Raw genomic sequence first — 15970 nt, forward strand, 5'->3', positions numbered from 1 at the left:
CCCAAGTCTTCTCTGTTCCACCCGATAAGCCCTTTCACAGGAACTGCGTCTCCAGCCCCGAGTCTCCCCGAGGTCTCCCCACACTGGCGAGCGGGTCTGGTGGCTGCTCTCACCCCGCCAGCTCAGGGCTCTGGGGCTGCCTCCCTCGGCATCACCATTGTTTCCCACCTACTTCGCAGCCGCCTATTGTTGTCTCACACGCACCTTCTCTTCATGGATTTGTGCCTTTTTAATCCATTTAGAGCCATGTGAGCGGGTTTCGAGGATGGTGTAAAATTACATCGAGGCGGTCAAACAGCCGTATTCACATTTCTTAAATAGTCACATATCCCCGGTTAAGAGCTAGGAGTCCTTGGAAGTCATCGGCCCAAGCATCTCATTTCACTCTGAGGAGACGGAAGTCCACGGAGTACTATGATTTGTCAAGGTCACTTGATGAAGCATAAACACACAGGGATCCATAGAAGGAGAAGCCCTGGCTATGGTTCTATGTGCCTGTAGGAGTTTCTCTCTCCATCTAGCTTCTGGGAGCATTTTGTACGTGAAGGAGCGCTCTGACCATCAGAAGGCCTGCTGTTCCCATCTTTGCTCAACCACGGATTGTGTATTAGCTCCATCCGCCCTCCAGTTTAACCCTCGTGAGGCTCTCTCTCCTCCCCCACCACACAGGGTTCACCTACTGCGAGTGCCCGTCGTGTGAACTAAACACAAAAGTGAATGAAAATTGCCCATCTGCCCGGCGGGTGTGGCTCAGTGGTTGAGCGTCAACCTATGAACCAGGAGGTCACATTTTGACTCCCAGTCAGGGCACAGGCCCGGGTTGTGGGCTCCATCCCTAGGGTAGGGTGTGCAGGAGGCAGCCAATCAATGATTCTCTCTCATCATTGATGTTTCTGTCTCTCTCTCCCTCTCTGAAATCAATAAAAATATATTAAAACAAGCAAACAAACGAACAAAGATCAAGTGTGGAGCTCTGGGACAACGCGATTTCATCTGAGCTCCGGGACCTGAGCGACAGTGATGCTGACGAAGTCCTCAGACCTGGCAACGGCTTCCTCCGAAGAACTACTCTTCTCAGGTGAGACCCGTGATGACCCCGTTTACCCACAAGGCCAGGCACAGGCCTCCAAATTCCCCTGCTCTGCTCCCTAGAAGCCGGGCGGGCCTGGAAGTGCCCACAGACCGTCAGAAAGTGCTCCCTCACCTGCCTTGATCACACACCAGTCAAGGTTCCTCTTCAGGCAGGGCTGTTGTTTTATGTGGTAACTGGATTTGCAATCAGACAGTGAGAACTTACATTTTTAATAAATTTTATAAAACTGATCTTCAGAGAGAGAAGAAGGGAGAAGGAGAGAGAGAGAGAAACATCCACATGAGAGTGAAACATTGATCGGCTGCCTCCTACATGTCCCCTACCGGGGACTGAGCCTGCAACCCAGACATGTGCCCTGAGTGGGAATCCAACTGGCAACCTTTCGGTGCAGGGGACGACACCCAGCCAACCGAGTCAGGGTTGAACTTGAATACATTTTAACTTTCATTTTTATTAATGACTAGAGGCCCAGTTCATGCACTGGTGAGTTCCCTCAGCCTGGCCTGCGGGGATCAGGCTGAAACCAGCTCTCCGACATCCCCCGAGGGGTCCTGGATTTTGAGAAGGTGCAGGCCAGGCCAAGGGACCCGACTGGTGCACGATCGGGGATGGGAAGGGACCGTGGCAGGGCTCCAGGGCGTGTCCGGCCGGTCTGGCCCAGTCCCAATCGGCTGGACCCCAGCAGCAAGCTAACCTACTGGTCAAAGCATCTGCCCCCTGGTGGTTAATGCGCATCATAGCGACTGGTCGAACTGTCAAACGAATGGTCAGACACTTAGCATATTAGGCTTTTACTATGTAGGATGTCATTGTGTGCATAGATGTGTACAGGTGAAAGTGTTACCATACCCACAACCACTGATTTTTCCGCAGGTGCTAATTATTCTATTACAAATATATATTACATTATAGATGTTACAGGTGCAAATAGAAGGTTTTTCCAATGGTTATGAAGACAGTGAATCAGAATACAGTAAGATAGCAGGGTTTCACTGCGGACTGTGTGCCATCCAATAATTAGGTCCTTTGTTGGGGAGGCCTGGTGTCCTGAACCCACCGTAATTGATCTAAGCCGTATGTGCGACCTGACCCTGCTCCTGGGGGAACAATTAGTTACGCTGTCATTTCATAAACAATGAAGCCTCCGGAACATGTCGCCGTCTCCATTCACTGTGTCCCCTAATTGGCTGCTCCCCGAAAGGCTGATCAGTCTGACGGAGGGCTGCCTGGCTGACCTCTAACTCAGCCTGGAACTGACCTCGTAGCCTCTGCCACCACATGCCAAGCACGGGGTTCTGCCAGGGCGCCCCAGCCCAGCACAGGGCATGGCCGCCCACGCAGCAACTCGGGCCACGGGTCCCAGCATTGCTCTTGGGGGCAGCGGCCAGGCCTTCTGGAGTCACTGCCCCAGCACCTGGTAGAGCGGGCACTTACTAAATATTCAATGAGTTCATTATAGGTTGACAGTCTGGATGTGGGTCCCTACTAACCCTCTGTCTGTCTGATTTTAATGCTGAAAGACTCGGATTCTGTAGTTGCACCCTAATGAAGGTTAGTTAGAAAAAGACTGGAGCAAAACCACTAGTCCCTTACTTATGTGTTTTTTCCTCCTAATTTCCCTTGATTTCTGTGCAGCCAGCATAGACACCCGGGGCGGGCAGCTCTGGGCAAGCCCACTGCAGCGTCTGAAATACACCTGCGATCGAGGTGGCCTCACTGTCTTTGTGTTTGGGCCACGGCTTGTATTTTCCACATGGATGTGAGTCCCCCCTTTCACCAGGGCCAAAGTGCGCGTGGAAACAGACCACGCGTGGGGCTGCCAAGCATGTGCTGGGCCAGTGCCTGCTCAGCAGGGCCCAGCGGGCCCTCCTGCTTCCCTTGGGGCACCTCCTGTGACACTTTCCAAACTAGACCTCAGCCCTGTTCCCTCCGAGTTGGATTCCCGGGAAGAGGGGATGTGCCTGAAACCTCCACACATCACTCCCGTCTCCATTCTCAATGCACTGCCCGATGCAGTGTCACGTGCAAAACACACAACTGTGCTGAGTCAACGGAAGCAGGAGAGCAAATGCACAGGGCCCCACCTGTTGCTGCTTTACAGTGAGGAAGCCAGACAATAGGAAGCGCTCCCTAGCGGGAGAGGCAGAGAACTGCACTAGGTTAAGCCTCTGCCTACCCCAGCGCCCACATGGGAGCCCTGTTGGCCGGTGCTGGGCTGCACTTCCCCCGGGTCTGCTGTGCATCAGCACCTGTCCTGTCGCCTCCGAGCGGCGGTTGGGAACTGGGAGGTTCCTCCCACTCACTTGTTAGACTAAAAGTTGTTTTAAAAGTATGTCTATTGGACCTCAGATAGGACCCATTTATGCTGAAACAGGAGGGCATTTGTTGTAAATAGACCCAGCGCAGTCCCTCCTGCTCACCGGGACAGAAATGCCCCCACTGTCATCACGGGGCCCCCCTGATGATCACACGCATGTGTAATGCTCCTTTCACATCACTTCTTTTTCTTGAAATGCACTTTATGATTTCACAGACCAGATCAAATCCTGGGATAAATCTCAGACTTGCTAAAAGTAATTCCCTTTGCTCCATTATGGTCCCTTTTTACTCTCATTCTCCGCGGCCCCAGCCTGCAGCCAACATAGGCACATCCCCCCAACCTAAACCCCTGCCTGCAGCCAACACAGGCACATCCCCCCAACCTAAACCCCAGCTTGCAGCCAACACAGGCACATCCCCCCAATCTAAACCCAAACCTGCAGCCAACATAGGCATGTGCCACCTCCTTTCCATGCAGCCCCACTGGCCCAGGATTAGAAAACCAGTGACTGAGCCGTGGCTATATATATATATTAGAGGCCCAGGGCATGAAATTCGTGCATGGGGGGTCCCTTCAGCCTAGCTTGCACCCTCTCCAATCTGGGGCCGCTCGGAGGATGTCCGACTGCCAGTTTGGGCCCGGTCCTGGGGATTGGGCTTAAACCGGCAGTTGGACATCCCCCCCACCCCGCCAGACTGGTCGTCCCACGCAGCCTGCTTGTTCAGTCATTTGGTCATCCCTCACTAACCCCACTCCTGGCCTGGTCATGGGCAGCCATCTTGTGAGGGCATGATGGTCAATTTGCATATTACCTCTTTATTATATAGGATATTCCTTTTAATTAATTTCAGAGATGAAGGGAGAAGGAGAGAGAGAAACTGCTGCTGGATTGGTCACCCCAACTAGGCCCCCTGCTGGCCTGGTCACCCCCACTGCCCCCCCCACCCCGCCAGACTGGTCGTCCCACGCAGCCTGCTTGTTCAGTCATTTGGTCATCCCTCACTAACCCCACTCCTGGCCTGGTCATGGGCAGCCATCTTGTGAGGGCATGATGGTCAATTTGCATATTACCTCTTTATTATATAGGATATTCCTTTTAATTAATTTCAGAGATGAAGGGAGAAGGAGAGAGAGAAAGAAACATCAATGATGAGAGAGAATCATTGATTGCCTGCCTCCTGCATGCCCTCCACTGGGGATACAGCCCACAGTCCGGGCAGTGCCCTGACTGGGAATTGAACCCTGAACTCCTCATTCATAGGTTGCCACTCAACCACTGAGCCACGCTGGCTGGGCCAGTGGCACGTCTTAATGCCATCCTGAATGCTACAATTGACAACTCCCCATAATTAAATCGTCCCAGCCCAGTAATGACTCTGCTCCCTGCCTCGCCCCACCTCTGCATGTTCACAGCCTGGACTAAATTTAATTCCACCTGTAATTCTTTCCCCAGAAATAACCCTCGCTCACACCCTTAACTCTGCATGGAGTCCCTCACCTCTCGTGTTAATTCCGTTTTTACCTTGAATGACTTAGTGACATTTACTGTTTCTCCAGGTGCCGTGTAAATCCTGTGAGAGTAATTAGGACCCGTATTTGATTCATCATTTTTCCCACATGAGGAAGGCTTCTCAATAAATAATTGGGGAACTAAAGCTGGTTTTACCCCCAAATCAAAATGGCACTAGTCAACCTGGTTTTTATGGATTTTGTTTGCTGCAGAAATTATTGCCACATATTAAACCTAGGGGTAAAAGACTCTCATTTAAATTTATTAAGTTTCCAACCACAAATCTCTAAGCATGACTGGTTGTGGTGGAAACTATCTGGTGTTGCTCCGTTGATAGTAATTTAACCTACTATCCACTTCCAAATGGTAAGCGGCCCAGTTCAATGAGATACCAGCAACTCTGAGCATGAGTGGGTGTGCAGTGATGCCTCCAGGAGGCGACACGGGCAAAATTAACACCCACGAGGCCCACGTGAGGAGCGGCCTGAGCTACCCCGCCACGTGTCCCTGCTATCTCTGTTCGCTCACGGCTGGAGTACATTCTTGTGGGGCGGGGAGGGTTCAATGGCAAAACAAATAAAACATCTATGTAACGACTTTGAAATGGCTAATCCAGAGAAGTGCAGACTGCCGCCCGCCTGGGATGTGGACAGCAGAGAGAAGGAGCTGAAAATGAAGACCAGAAGTGGGTCTGGAAGGAGGCTGTCAGGGTGGACAGGGTAGAGAGAGAGATGGATGGTGACTCAGGAGCAGAAATAACAAAATAGATACGCCATGGCATTTTAAGAATGGAGGGGAGGCGGTAAAGGAGGAGAAGCTAAGTTAAAAAAACAGTGGCTCAGGGGTTGAGCTTTAACCTATGAACCAGGAGGACCCGGTTCCACTCCCGGGCAGGGCACATGCCAGGGTTGTGGGCTCCATCCGCAGCGGGACAGGGGAGCGGACCAATAATCTCTGTCATCATCGATGCTTCTCTCTCTCTTTCCCACTCCCTTTCTCTCTGAAATCAATTAAAAAATAAATTTTAAAAAAAACCCACGCGCGGTGGGTTCCGGGAGCTGAGGTACACGGGCAATCTGTCATCCACAGAAATTACAAACCCGGGAGCGGACCGGGCTCACCAAGAAAAGGCAGGTCCGCGGCCGCTGTGGCCACGGACTGGACCTGCCCCCCGCCCCCCTGTAACTATGTGACTGTGTGTTACGTGTCCCTCGTTTCATGTAGTTATGTGTCAATGCCTGGTTTGGACAGAGGCCACAGCTGGGTCCAAGAGGGCCCATGTTTGTTCACAGTTCCTGTCTGGTGTCACTACAGTCGCGCAGTGCTCAGCAGATCCGACCTGGTGGCCCTCAGGGCCCAGAGCCAAAGCTATCAGTCCAGTGGCCTTCAAGAGATCTAAGCCAGGGATATGTCACAACATGGAACACCCCGAGAAGCCCACCTGCTCCCCCTAATCATGAAACACCTGGAAAAGCCCACCTGCCTGCCCCAATCATGAAACACCTGGAGAAGCCCACCTGCCTGCCCCAATCATGAAACACCCGGAGAAGCCCACCTGCTCCCCCTAATCATGAAACACCCGGAGAAGTCCACCCGCCCCAGCCTCTAAAGCAGCTCAAATACCACTTCTCCAACTCACAGCCCCCGTGGCCCACACTACCCGCACTCTGCTCCCTAATCACTTTACTCACAAATCCTATAAGCATCTGTACATCTTACTGAAACGAACCGGTTGCACCAAATAAAACGGCCCGTAATTTCTCAAGTGGCCTCTGCCCTCCAGAGTGCTCCCGTCATGACCAGGTCGGCCCCACGCCGTCTGACCCTGGCCCTTGCCCAGCCAGCGCCTGGGGACAGGGTCAGCAGGATCCCCCCCACTCCCACCCCGTCTTCCAGGAGTACCTAACATTGAGCCTCTCGCGCTACACTGTGAGCATCAGCTTACTCCTCGGCAGGCCCCGCAAAACCAAGAGCTTCTTATGAAAAGAACCTGCCTCCAACGCAGCTGTTTTCCCGGCCCTTGCCTGGCTCAGAGAAACCCCTCAAAGGACGTGGAGCACGTAAGTGGATGGATGAACCGGGGGATGAAGAGAGGAGTGCACACCCCGGGCCACCGGCGTCGGCAGGACCTCAAGAAGAGCACCTGCTCCCACGCTGATGTGGCCCTGACCTCAGCTCCGTCACCTCTAGTCCCTGCTCAGCACCAAGGGGTAGGGCTGGTCCCTGGGAAACCAGGAAGAACGTCTCTCCAGCTTAACATCCTCAAAAACAACCACCTACACCAGGGCTTCCTCTGAGGTCAGGCCTGACCAGCTCAGACATGCTGCTCGGGAGAGTGCACGTACGTCAGGTCTGAGCACTAAGGCTGGTGCTCAAGGGGGAGCCGTTGCACGAGTGCCGACAGTAGTGCATGAAGAGGAGAGAAAGGGCCCTGGCCAATGTGGCTCGGTGGTAGAGCGTCGGCCTGGGAACTGAAAGGTCCCGGGTTCCATTCCAGTCATGGGCATGGACCTCAGTTGCAGACTCCTCCCCCACCTGGGCCCTGATCAGGGCTCGTGCAGGAGGCAACCAATTGTTGTGTTTCTCCCACATCGATGTTCCTCTCTGTCTTTCCCTCTCTCTTCCACTGGCTCTAAAAATTCAATGGAAAAATATCCTCGGGTGAGGATTAAAAAACAAAAGAAAAGAGAAAGCATTCCATGAATGGAAGATCATCTCAGTAGACGGGGTTTCACACAGCATTTCTCTCTCGCCCCCGAAGCTGAATGTGTAGGGTCAGCATCGAGTCCACATCCAGCCGCCCTGTGCCCACCGCCGGGCCAGAGGGCCCCGCCCCGCCAGCCCCCCCGGCCCAGTCTGTTCCCTGGCACCAGCAGGAACACCTTTTCCGAGAACTGGTGGAAGTGCACCATTAGCCTTACGCCGCTGGCGCCTGAAACCCACACGCTCAACGTGCCCAGCAGAAACACCTCCTTCGGCCCGAGAGCAGTGGTTTCTGGGCAGCCTGCTTCTCACATTAGAAATGCCTGCAATGGACGCTGCTCTCCGTTAGACACAGAAATGACCATCCGTCTTCCCCTGCTCGCATCAAAGCTGACATCGCAAAACGATGTTGGAGATTTTATTTCATATCCTTTACTTCATGCACTTACTCATACACAACAGCGTATTAATTATAGATTCATCATCTACTAGAATATGCACCACGTGCTCACTCATACAAACGGAGCATTAATTATAGATTAAGCGTCTACTAGGCTACACACTATGTGCTCACTCACACAGCAGAGTATTAATTGTAGACTGATTAGCTAGTAGGCTCTGAACTATCTGAAGACGGACAGCAATATGACTGTCTGTCTAGCGCACATCAAGCACACAGAGGCTGTTGGGTATGATTATCATTTTATGAAGGTTTCCAGGAGCCAAGCTTCAGGTCGTAATGACTCAATGAGAGGGTCCCAACAGAGTTTACTGAAAAGGTTCTGTAAGTCTGACTGAACTCCTAGCAGGATGATGTCTAGAGATAGTAACTATGAACTCTAAGGCTCTGAACAAATTATAAAAACCAACTATCTGAAGCCCGTGGAGAACGATCAGAAACAAGAAAATTCTGGAAGAGAGTCAGACTTGGGAGAAGGGAATGGCCTGGGCGAATTCACTGATTTTAGAATGTTCGGCCTCAACAGCAGGGTTTCAGGCAACGACAGCATTGAGATGTCGGGGAGGAACACTAGGAAAGACAAGAGGCAGAGCTGAGGAGCCCCCAATTTCATGGATAAAATCCAACAACATATAAAAGGATAGTATGTCATTACTAGGTAAGGTTTAACCGAGGAATGCAAAGTTGGTTTAATTCAAACAACTCAATCAATAAAATTCACCATGTGGAAAATTCAAAGGAGTAACATCCTTGTTCGTTCCAACAGATGCAGAAATGGCATTCACAAACACTCACCGCCTCATCTGGATCAAACCTCTCGGCACAACTGAAGTAGAAGGAGCTTCCTCTACCTCATAAAGGGCATCTAATAAAAACCTATGGCTGTTGCCATTCTTAATGGTAACATACTGAATGTTTCCTACATTGACTGGGATAAGGGAAGAATGCCTAATCTTCCCACTTGCATTCAAATATTATACTAGAGATACTAGCCAATACAATAAAGCAAGCTAAATCCATAAAGAGCACACAAATTGGAAAGGAAGAAGTAATCAGTTTATACAGATGATATACTTATGTACATAGCATATCCTAAAGAATTATAAAGCAACTTACTAGAATTAACGAGTTAGCAAGGTAGCAGCATACAAGGTTAATATATAACATTTTAATTAGATGCAAAAAAAAGGAAAAGAATTTTAAATATCCATTTTACAAGTGTCAAAACATAAAACTTTTAGGAACAAGTTTAGCAAAAGACACATAATCCCTTTATCCTGAAAAGTATAAAATGCTATTGATAGAAAATAAACATCTAAATAAATGGAAAAGATATACCATGATCAAATCTCCCTAACCTGATCAACAGATTCAATGCAACTGCAATCATAATCCCTACAGAACGTTTTGGGACAATACATACAATACGTATTTAACTTACATAAAATTGCAAAGGATCTATATCCTGAGAAGGGAGGACAAAGCTGAAGGGACTACATGACCTAACTTGATGCCTTATTATAAAAAAGCTACCGTAATGAAGGCAGTAGGGTAGTAGCATTAGGATCCATAAGAAGAAAGTGTGACAACAGACCCTCCCTTCCACAGTCACCTGGTTCTCTTCAGAGATGCACAAGCATCAAGAAGGAAACATCTTTCAACAAATCGGACTGAAAAACTGAGTATCTGTATGAAGAAAAAAATGAATTTTGACCCTCTATCTCACACCATACACAAAAATTAATGTCAGACGCATCGTAGGCCTAAAAGTAAAAGCTACAAGGAAATACAGGAGATTATCTTTATGTTTAGCAAAGGACTTTAACATTTCCTTGAGCTTGGCAAAGATTTCTTAATTGGTAAAAGGTAACCATCAGAAAAGGAAATCCTGATACATCAGACGTCGTCAAAATCGAAAGCATCTGCTTATCACAGGACTCCACTAAGAAAACAGCAGACAAGTCACAGACTGGCCCAAGTGTTCACAAATCCCATGTCTAACAAATATGTGTCCAGGATATATAAAAAGCTCCTACAATTCAATGGTAAGAAGGCATCCTTCCCATTTAGAAATAGACCAAAAATCTAAAAAGACACTTCACAACAGGAGATAAATGAACAGCCAATAAATACATGAAAAAAGCACACAAAATCGTTACTCATCAGGAAAATGCAAATTAACACCACAAGGAATGCCACTAGCACTCCTGGCTGAAACTGAAGCGACTGATAACATCAAAAGTTGACGCAGACCTGGAGCAGTCACAATTGTGTGCACTGCCCCTGGAGATGTCACAGGGTACAGACGCTTTGCGGGGGGAGGGGAGGAGTATGGCAATTTCTTGTAAAACTAAATGCACAGCCACGAGATGCCTAAGCATTTACTCAAAATAAGTGAAAACATATGGTCACAAAGTGATTTGTTTGAAAATGCGTGTGCAATTTGATTTATAACAACGCACGCTGAAAACGGCCCAGGCAAATGGATAGCGTGTGGCATACTCAGGTAACAGATTAGTATTCAGCAATCTAAAGAAACCAGCTACTGAGATCTACAAAAGTGTGCGGGAATCGTGTACATGGACTCACAAAAGGAAGAAAAACAAGTAAAAATAGTATCAATTCGGGCCAAATCTAAGAAGACCCAGATTTCAGAATTAGATACAAACTTTAAAGCACCTAATAGCACAGAATAATACTTGCATGAATGAAAAACAGACCCTTTTCTATAGAATGGATAACTAGAATAAACAGTATTTTGAACATTTATGTGTTGAACCCCCTAATTTCATTCCTAATCCAACCCCCATCTTACAAATAAAGAAACTAAAGTAGAAGGAAGTTACCTAACCGTCCAGTCACACCGCCAGAGTGCCCGTAAGCATACTTTTTAGGGCTCCATCCCTCAAACAGTGGAGACGAGTCGCTAAGTTCCTGATCGCGTGTGAAAGTCTGTGTGTGTTGGGGGGGGAGGGAGGGGGCTGTGCTAAGGGGACGACCCCACGGAAAATACCAGACAAAGCAGAAACGCAAACTCCCTGGGGGAAGCGCGCGCCTGCAGCGGCCTCACTGTCTTACCTTAGGGAACTGTTTTACGGGAATTAACACTTTCTGTCCCAGCTTCATGTTCTTATTAATCACCACATCAATGTACTTCTCTTCGTCCTTTCCTTCTCCTTTCTGAAACTTTTCTATTTCTGTGGAGGAAAAAAGATAACCATGAAGCGTGCGACTTGGAACTCCAGGGGCGGGGAGTTCTCGGCGGCTCTGTGGTGGCAAATGCAGAAACGCGGACTAGCAGACGGTACGTCTTATCGATCATTCATCTATCGATCATTCATCGCCGGCACCGTGGGAAAGGCACAGACCGCGGCCCTAGCGAGCAGATCGCCGTTGCCTGTGCTAATGGAAGCTCACAAGCCAACAGGGGCACCAGAAGTTCCCTGGGACCTTCTGGAACCCGAGAGAAAGGCTGAGCAAATAGCACCCAGGAGCCAGGAAGGATTGTGGGTCCGGGTTACCAAGTGAGGACAGCCCTGGTCGGCGCCCTGCCCGGCTCTCCCAGGCCCCTCCCCTCAAGCACTGATTCTTCAGGTGCCTTCAAAGCCCCAGACGACCTGTCCGTTGCCCCCCAAGCAACTCTCCCCTCCCCTCCAGGGACAAGATCAAGGACAGGCCCCCGTCTTTGCTAACACTCTTCTCTCTCCCTGTGATGCCATTTGCTGCACAATTTCAGTTCCACACATACTGGTATCTCCTTCCAGATCCAGCCGCGTGGGCTGCCACGCTTCATGCACCTCCCGCCCTTTTCTCGAGGGGCAGCACGAGTGGGAGAACCGCCCCCTCCCGCCCTGACACTCACAAAGCGCCTCACACACGGCTATACTGGAGTTTCTGCGGCAGACAGTGTGTCCCCCGCACCCCAAATTCATCTACAGAGATCCCAACCCCCACCCCCAATATGATGGGATTTGGAGGTGGGGCCTTTGGGAGGTGATAGGTCATGAGGGTGGAGCCCTCATGAATGAAATTAGTGCCCCTTGTGAGGACACAGCCGGAAGACTGCCATCTATGAACCTGGATGGGCCCCCACCTGACCACACCTGTGGGTGTGTTCACCTAGGACGCGCAGCCTCCGATCCGTGAGAAATAGTTTCCAGTTGCCTACAGGCCAGCCCGTGTGTGGGAGTCTGTTACAGGAGCCTCCGCTGACTAAGATGCTCTCCCAGCGGAACCTATGTTTCTCTTAGGTAACATCTGTTTCTTCACGCAACAAACATCCACGGCTAAGCACCTACTATGTGCACGTTCCAGATCCTGGAAAACGTCAGTATAGTTTCCTCGAGTTATTGCATATGGCACTTGGCTGTGCAAGAGGCACACAGCAGGTGCCTGGACTGCTGAATGGCTGTGCACGTGGGCCAATTCCTCCACAGGCTGATCACAAGGTGCCCAGGCTCTGAGGAAAACGGTGAAGAAATACAAGGGAGTCGCTGTGGTTGAGCTGCTAGAGGCACGGGACATGACTCTACCCTTGTTCTAACTAGCCTGAGAGCTGCAACTTGTGAACTCTAGAGTTACGCCTGTAGATATAATGTGCATGTACATATACACATACATGCATGTATAGACATATGTATATACATATGAACATCCATGTAAATCCTATGGATAAACCTCTGATTAGCCCCCGAAGGACTCAGGAAAGAATGTTCACATCTCCAGACTCTTGGCAGTCATCATCCAGGCCGCGGGCATCTGTAAGACTGTCATCTGGGACCCATCCAGAAGCTAAGCATGCAGGACCGAACCTCAGGCATGTACGTTCTGCTATAAAAACTCAGCTATTCTTGCTTCTTCGGAGCACTCCAAACTACTTGGAGTGGTGTTTCTGGTTTGCAAACTCTAAAACCCTTGAATGAATATCATTCATTTCTAGCCAGAGCCCCCTGATTCATTTCCCCTTGGTGGACAGTTCAAAGAAGGGGACCTTTAAGCAGAGAGAGGTACCAAAGATGGCATCAGTTGTACAAAGGGGCACAGATATTTATCTGTTTTGCTGTGGAGCTGGGAATATTTTGGAATTTGATGTCACATTCCTGACACAATACAATCCTCTCGGGAGATGACAAACAGGAAGTTCAGAAAGTTCACTTTGCTGTAAGAAATGGCAAAGGTGGCATTTGTCCCCAGGTGTGTCGGACTGTAATGCAGCATGCCGCTACAGTCTCCCCCACCGTTGTTCTTATGTCCTGTTGGACAGGAAATATGATTTCCATAGCACCTTCGGGCCAGTGGGAAACGTGTGTGAAGCGGGAGGCTTCAGTCACCACTGATGGGCCCGGGGGACCTCAATGTCCTTCTCTTAGTAACTTCCCACGCCCTGATCCCTCACTCTGCTCATCAGCTCTACACCCCGCCTGTCCCTGCTGTATCAGAACTGAGCCTGATCCCTCCCCCTCCGGGGGGAGGACTGAGCAACGTCTTCCTGACCATTTTAACAAGCGTCAGAACCGCTGTCTCCTTAACAACACAGAGTAGAAACTCTAGATCAGGTGGGATGTCATGAAACATACATATTTGGTCTTTGAGCTCAGTTCCTGGCACAGAGCTCCGACAACCCTTGGGATTCCCTGCACTGGGAGTGCCTTCTGTTCCTCACAGCAAACCCCGTCAGGCAAACGTGAGTTCCTGCTCAGGAGGTGCGTCCTGGAGGAAGGGGGCCTGGTTGCCAGAAACGCCAGCCTGGTGACTAGCAGGCTGACCCCTCAGCGCCTGGCACTCCTGGCACCTCTGGAGGAGGAGCAGAGCGAGACGCTGAGTTCAGTCCTCGGTGGACACGGATGCAGTCAGTCATGCCCATGTGATGGAAACTCCTTAAAAACCAGAGTGGGGACAGCTTCTGGAAATACCTTTAGCATAGTTAGAAGAGTCAACAAAATTTGGTACACTGAAATTCCCTAGAAAAAAAGAAAGAAGCTTTAATGTGCGTGTGCTTGTCAAAGTAGATTTCATGACCTGTTTTCAAATAACAAAGCACCTCATGATTTTTGAGAACTTAGAACATATGCACAATTTAAAATTCAATTCCATAATCAGAACGCAAAATGTTACTCCTCGCACCAGCCGACATTTACCATTTGAAGTAACATGTAAAGTCATAAAGGTAAGGTTAAAAAATTAGGGGGAAAATAGGTATTTTACCATAGGTTACATTAAAGTTTGAGAAATGCTTATGATTTTAAAGAGGAAAATGAAAATACATGATTTGCAACAGCATGGATGGAACTGGAGAGCATTATGCTAAGTGAAATAAGCCAGTCGGAGAAAGATAGATATCACATGATCTCACTCATATGTGGGATGTAATGATCAACATAATTTGAGGAACAAGAATAGATCCAGAGACAAACGGCAGGGTAAGTCGGGGGGGGAGGGGGGAGTGGTTAGAGAGCAACCAAAGGACTTGTACGCATGCATATTAGCATAACCAATGGACACAGACACTGGGGCTGGTGGTGGGGGCTTGCCTGGGGTGGGAATGGCTGGTGGGGGAGGGCAATTGGGGGAAAAGGAGACATATGTAAAAATTTAAACAATAAAAAAAAAGAAAATACATATTTAAAAAAACCTGATTTCCCTTCTTGATAAATAGCCAACTTTGCAAACCATGCCTTGCTAAATAAAATCCGTTGTTACCTTAAGGAAGTTTGGATTATGTGGAATTACACATTTCACTGGTTAAGATTTACTTTTTAAAAATGTTGAAGCCTGGTGTCCTAGTGACAGAGCAGGTGGGTTTTCGTGCCCAGGGGCTGCCACCCCACACAGGGACTGAAGAAGCAGGCCCCTCTTTGGAGGCCCACAGCTCGGTTCCTGCAAGGCCTCCGTGCCCTCCAGCTACACGTCACAACGTCCATCCTTTAGGCCCAGGTCAGGCGGCCACTGTGTATTTCCTACCTGACTGGGGATGGTGAGCAGTTCGCTGTTCCCATGAATCCCAATAAGACACAAGGCCAAAAAGTGGGGGTCTGTACCCAGGGCCGATGAAATCTTGTACGCCAGCCCCTAACTGGGGGCTCCCTATTCCTGCCCCCACCACTCTGACCTTCCCTCCGGAACGGGGGGCTCAGCCATGTGGGTGTGCCCCCTCTGCTCCTTCCACCGTGGCCAGTGAAAGGCAAGGTAACCACAGACAAGATCCAATTTGTCACCAGACAGCTTACTACCCCAATCCACCCCCGCCCCCAGCTCAGGAATGGGAAGCAACTGAGCGGTTAGGTTTTAGATCACACAGGGCCGTAGTCGGCAAACCACGGCTCGCGAGCCACATGCGGCTCTTTGGCCCCGAGTGTGGCTCTTCCACAAAATACCACGTGTGGGCGCACACGTACAGTGCGACTGAAACTCCGTGGACCATAGGCAGAAGTCGGTATTTTGTGGAAGAGCGACACTCAAGGGGCCAAAGAGCCGCATGTGGCTCGCGAGCCGCAGTTTGCCGACCACTGACGTAGGGGATTGAAATGGTTTCCAGACCACGGATCTGAATTTCTGCCACCCGGAAATGAAGTCACTTCCAGCATCTCCTGTGCTCCGGCCTCGCAGGCACGGGGCCTCCTGAGCCATGGCCTCGTAGCTCTGGGGCCCGCCCGCCATGTCTGGGCACGTAGGGAGTTTAGGTTCCAATATCAGCCGTAGAGCCGAGTGCATCCATTTCCACTGAAACCGCTGGAATCCGCGCCCGGGACCGAGCACATGCAGAGGGAATTCTCCGTGTCCCGGCCGCTCTGCTTCTACGACTGTTCCCTGCAGACACAGGGCTGGGCGGGACGAGAAACGCCACGCGCAGCGTCACCCACGGCCGTGTCTTCATTAGCTCACGCC

The 15970-nt window shown here is 50.0% G+C and overlaps 1 protein-coding gene across 1 annotated transcript in view; it reads right to left on the reverse strand.

The window, feature by feature from the left end:
- The window catches only part of KHDRBS3 (KH domain containing, RNA binding, signal transduction associated 3), a 47626-nt gene extending 31884 nt beyond the window's left edge, over positions 1-15742 (reverse strand). Inside the window, exons 1-2 of the mRNA XM_015561435.1 lie at positions 15661-15742; positions 11165-11283 (exon numbers count right to left, since the gene is read on the reverse strand). Of these exons, the coding sequence (XP_015416921.1) occupies positions 11165-11283; positions 15661-15742 (201 nt within the window). The remainder of the gene's footprint in view (positions 1-11164; positions 11284-15660) is intronic.
- Positions 15743-15970: the final 228 nt, after the last annotated feature.

Source organism: Myotis davidii, unplaced genomic scaffold (assembly GCF_000327345.1).
Source record: "Myotis davidii unplaced genomic scaffold, ASM32734v1 scaffold30, whole genome shotgun sequence".
Classification (NCBI taxonomy): domain Eukaryota; kingdom Metazoa; phylum Chordata; class Mammalia; order Chiroptera; family Vespertilionidae; genus Myotis; species Myotis davidii.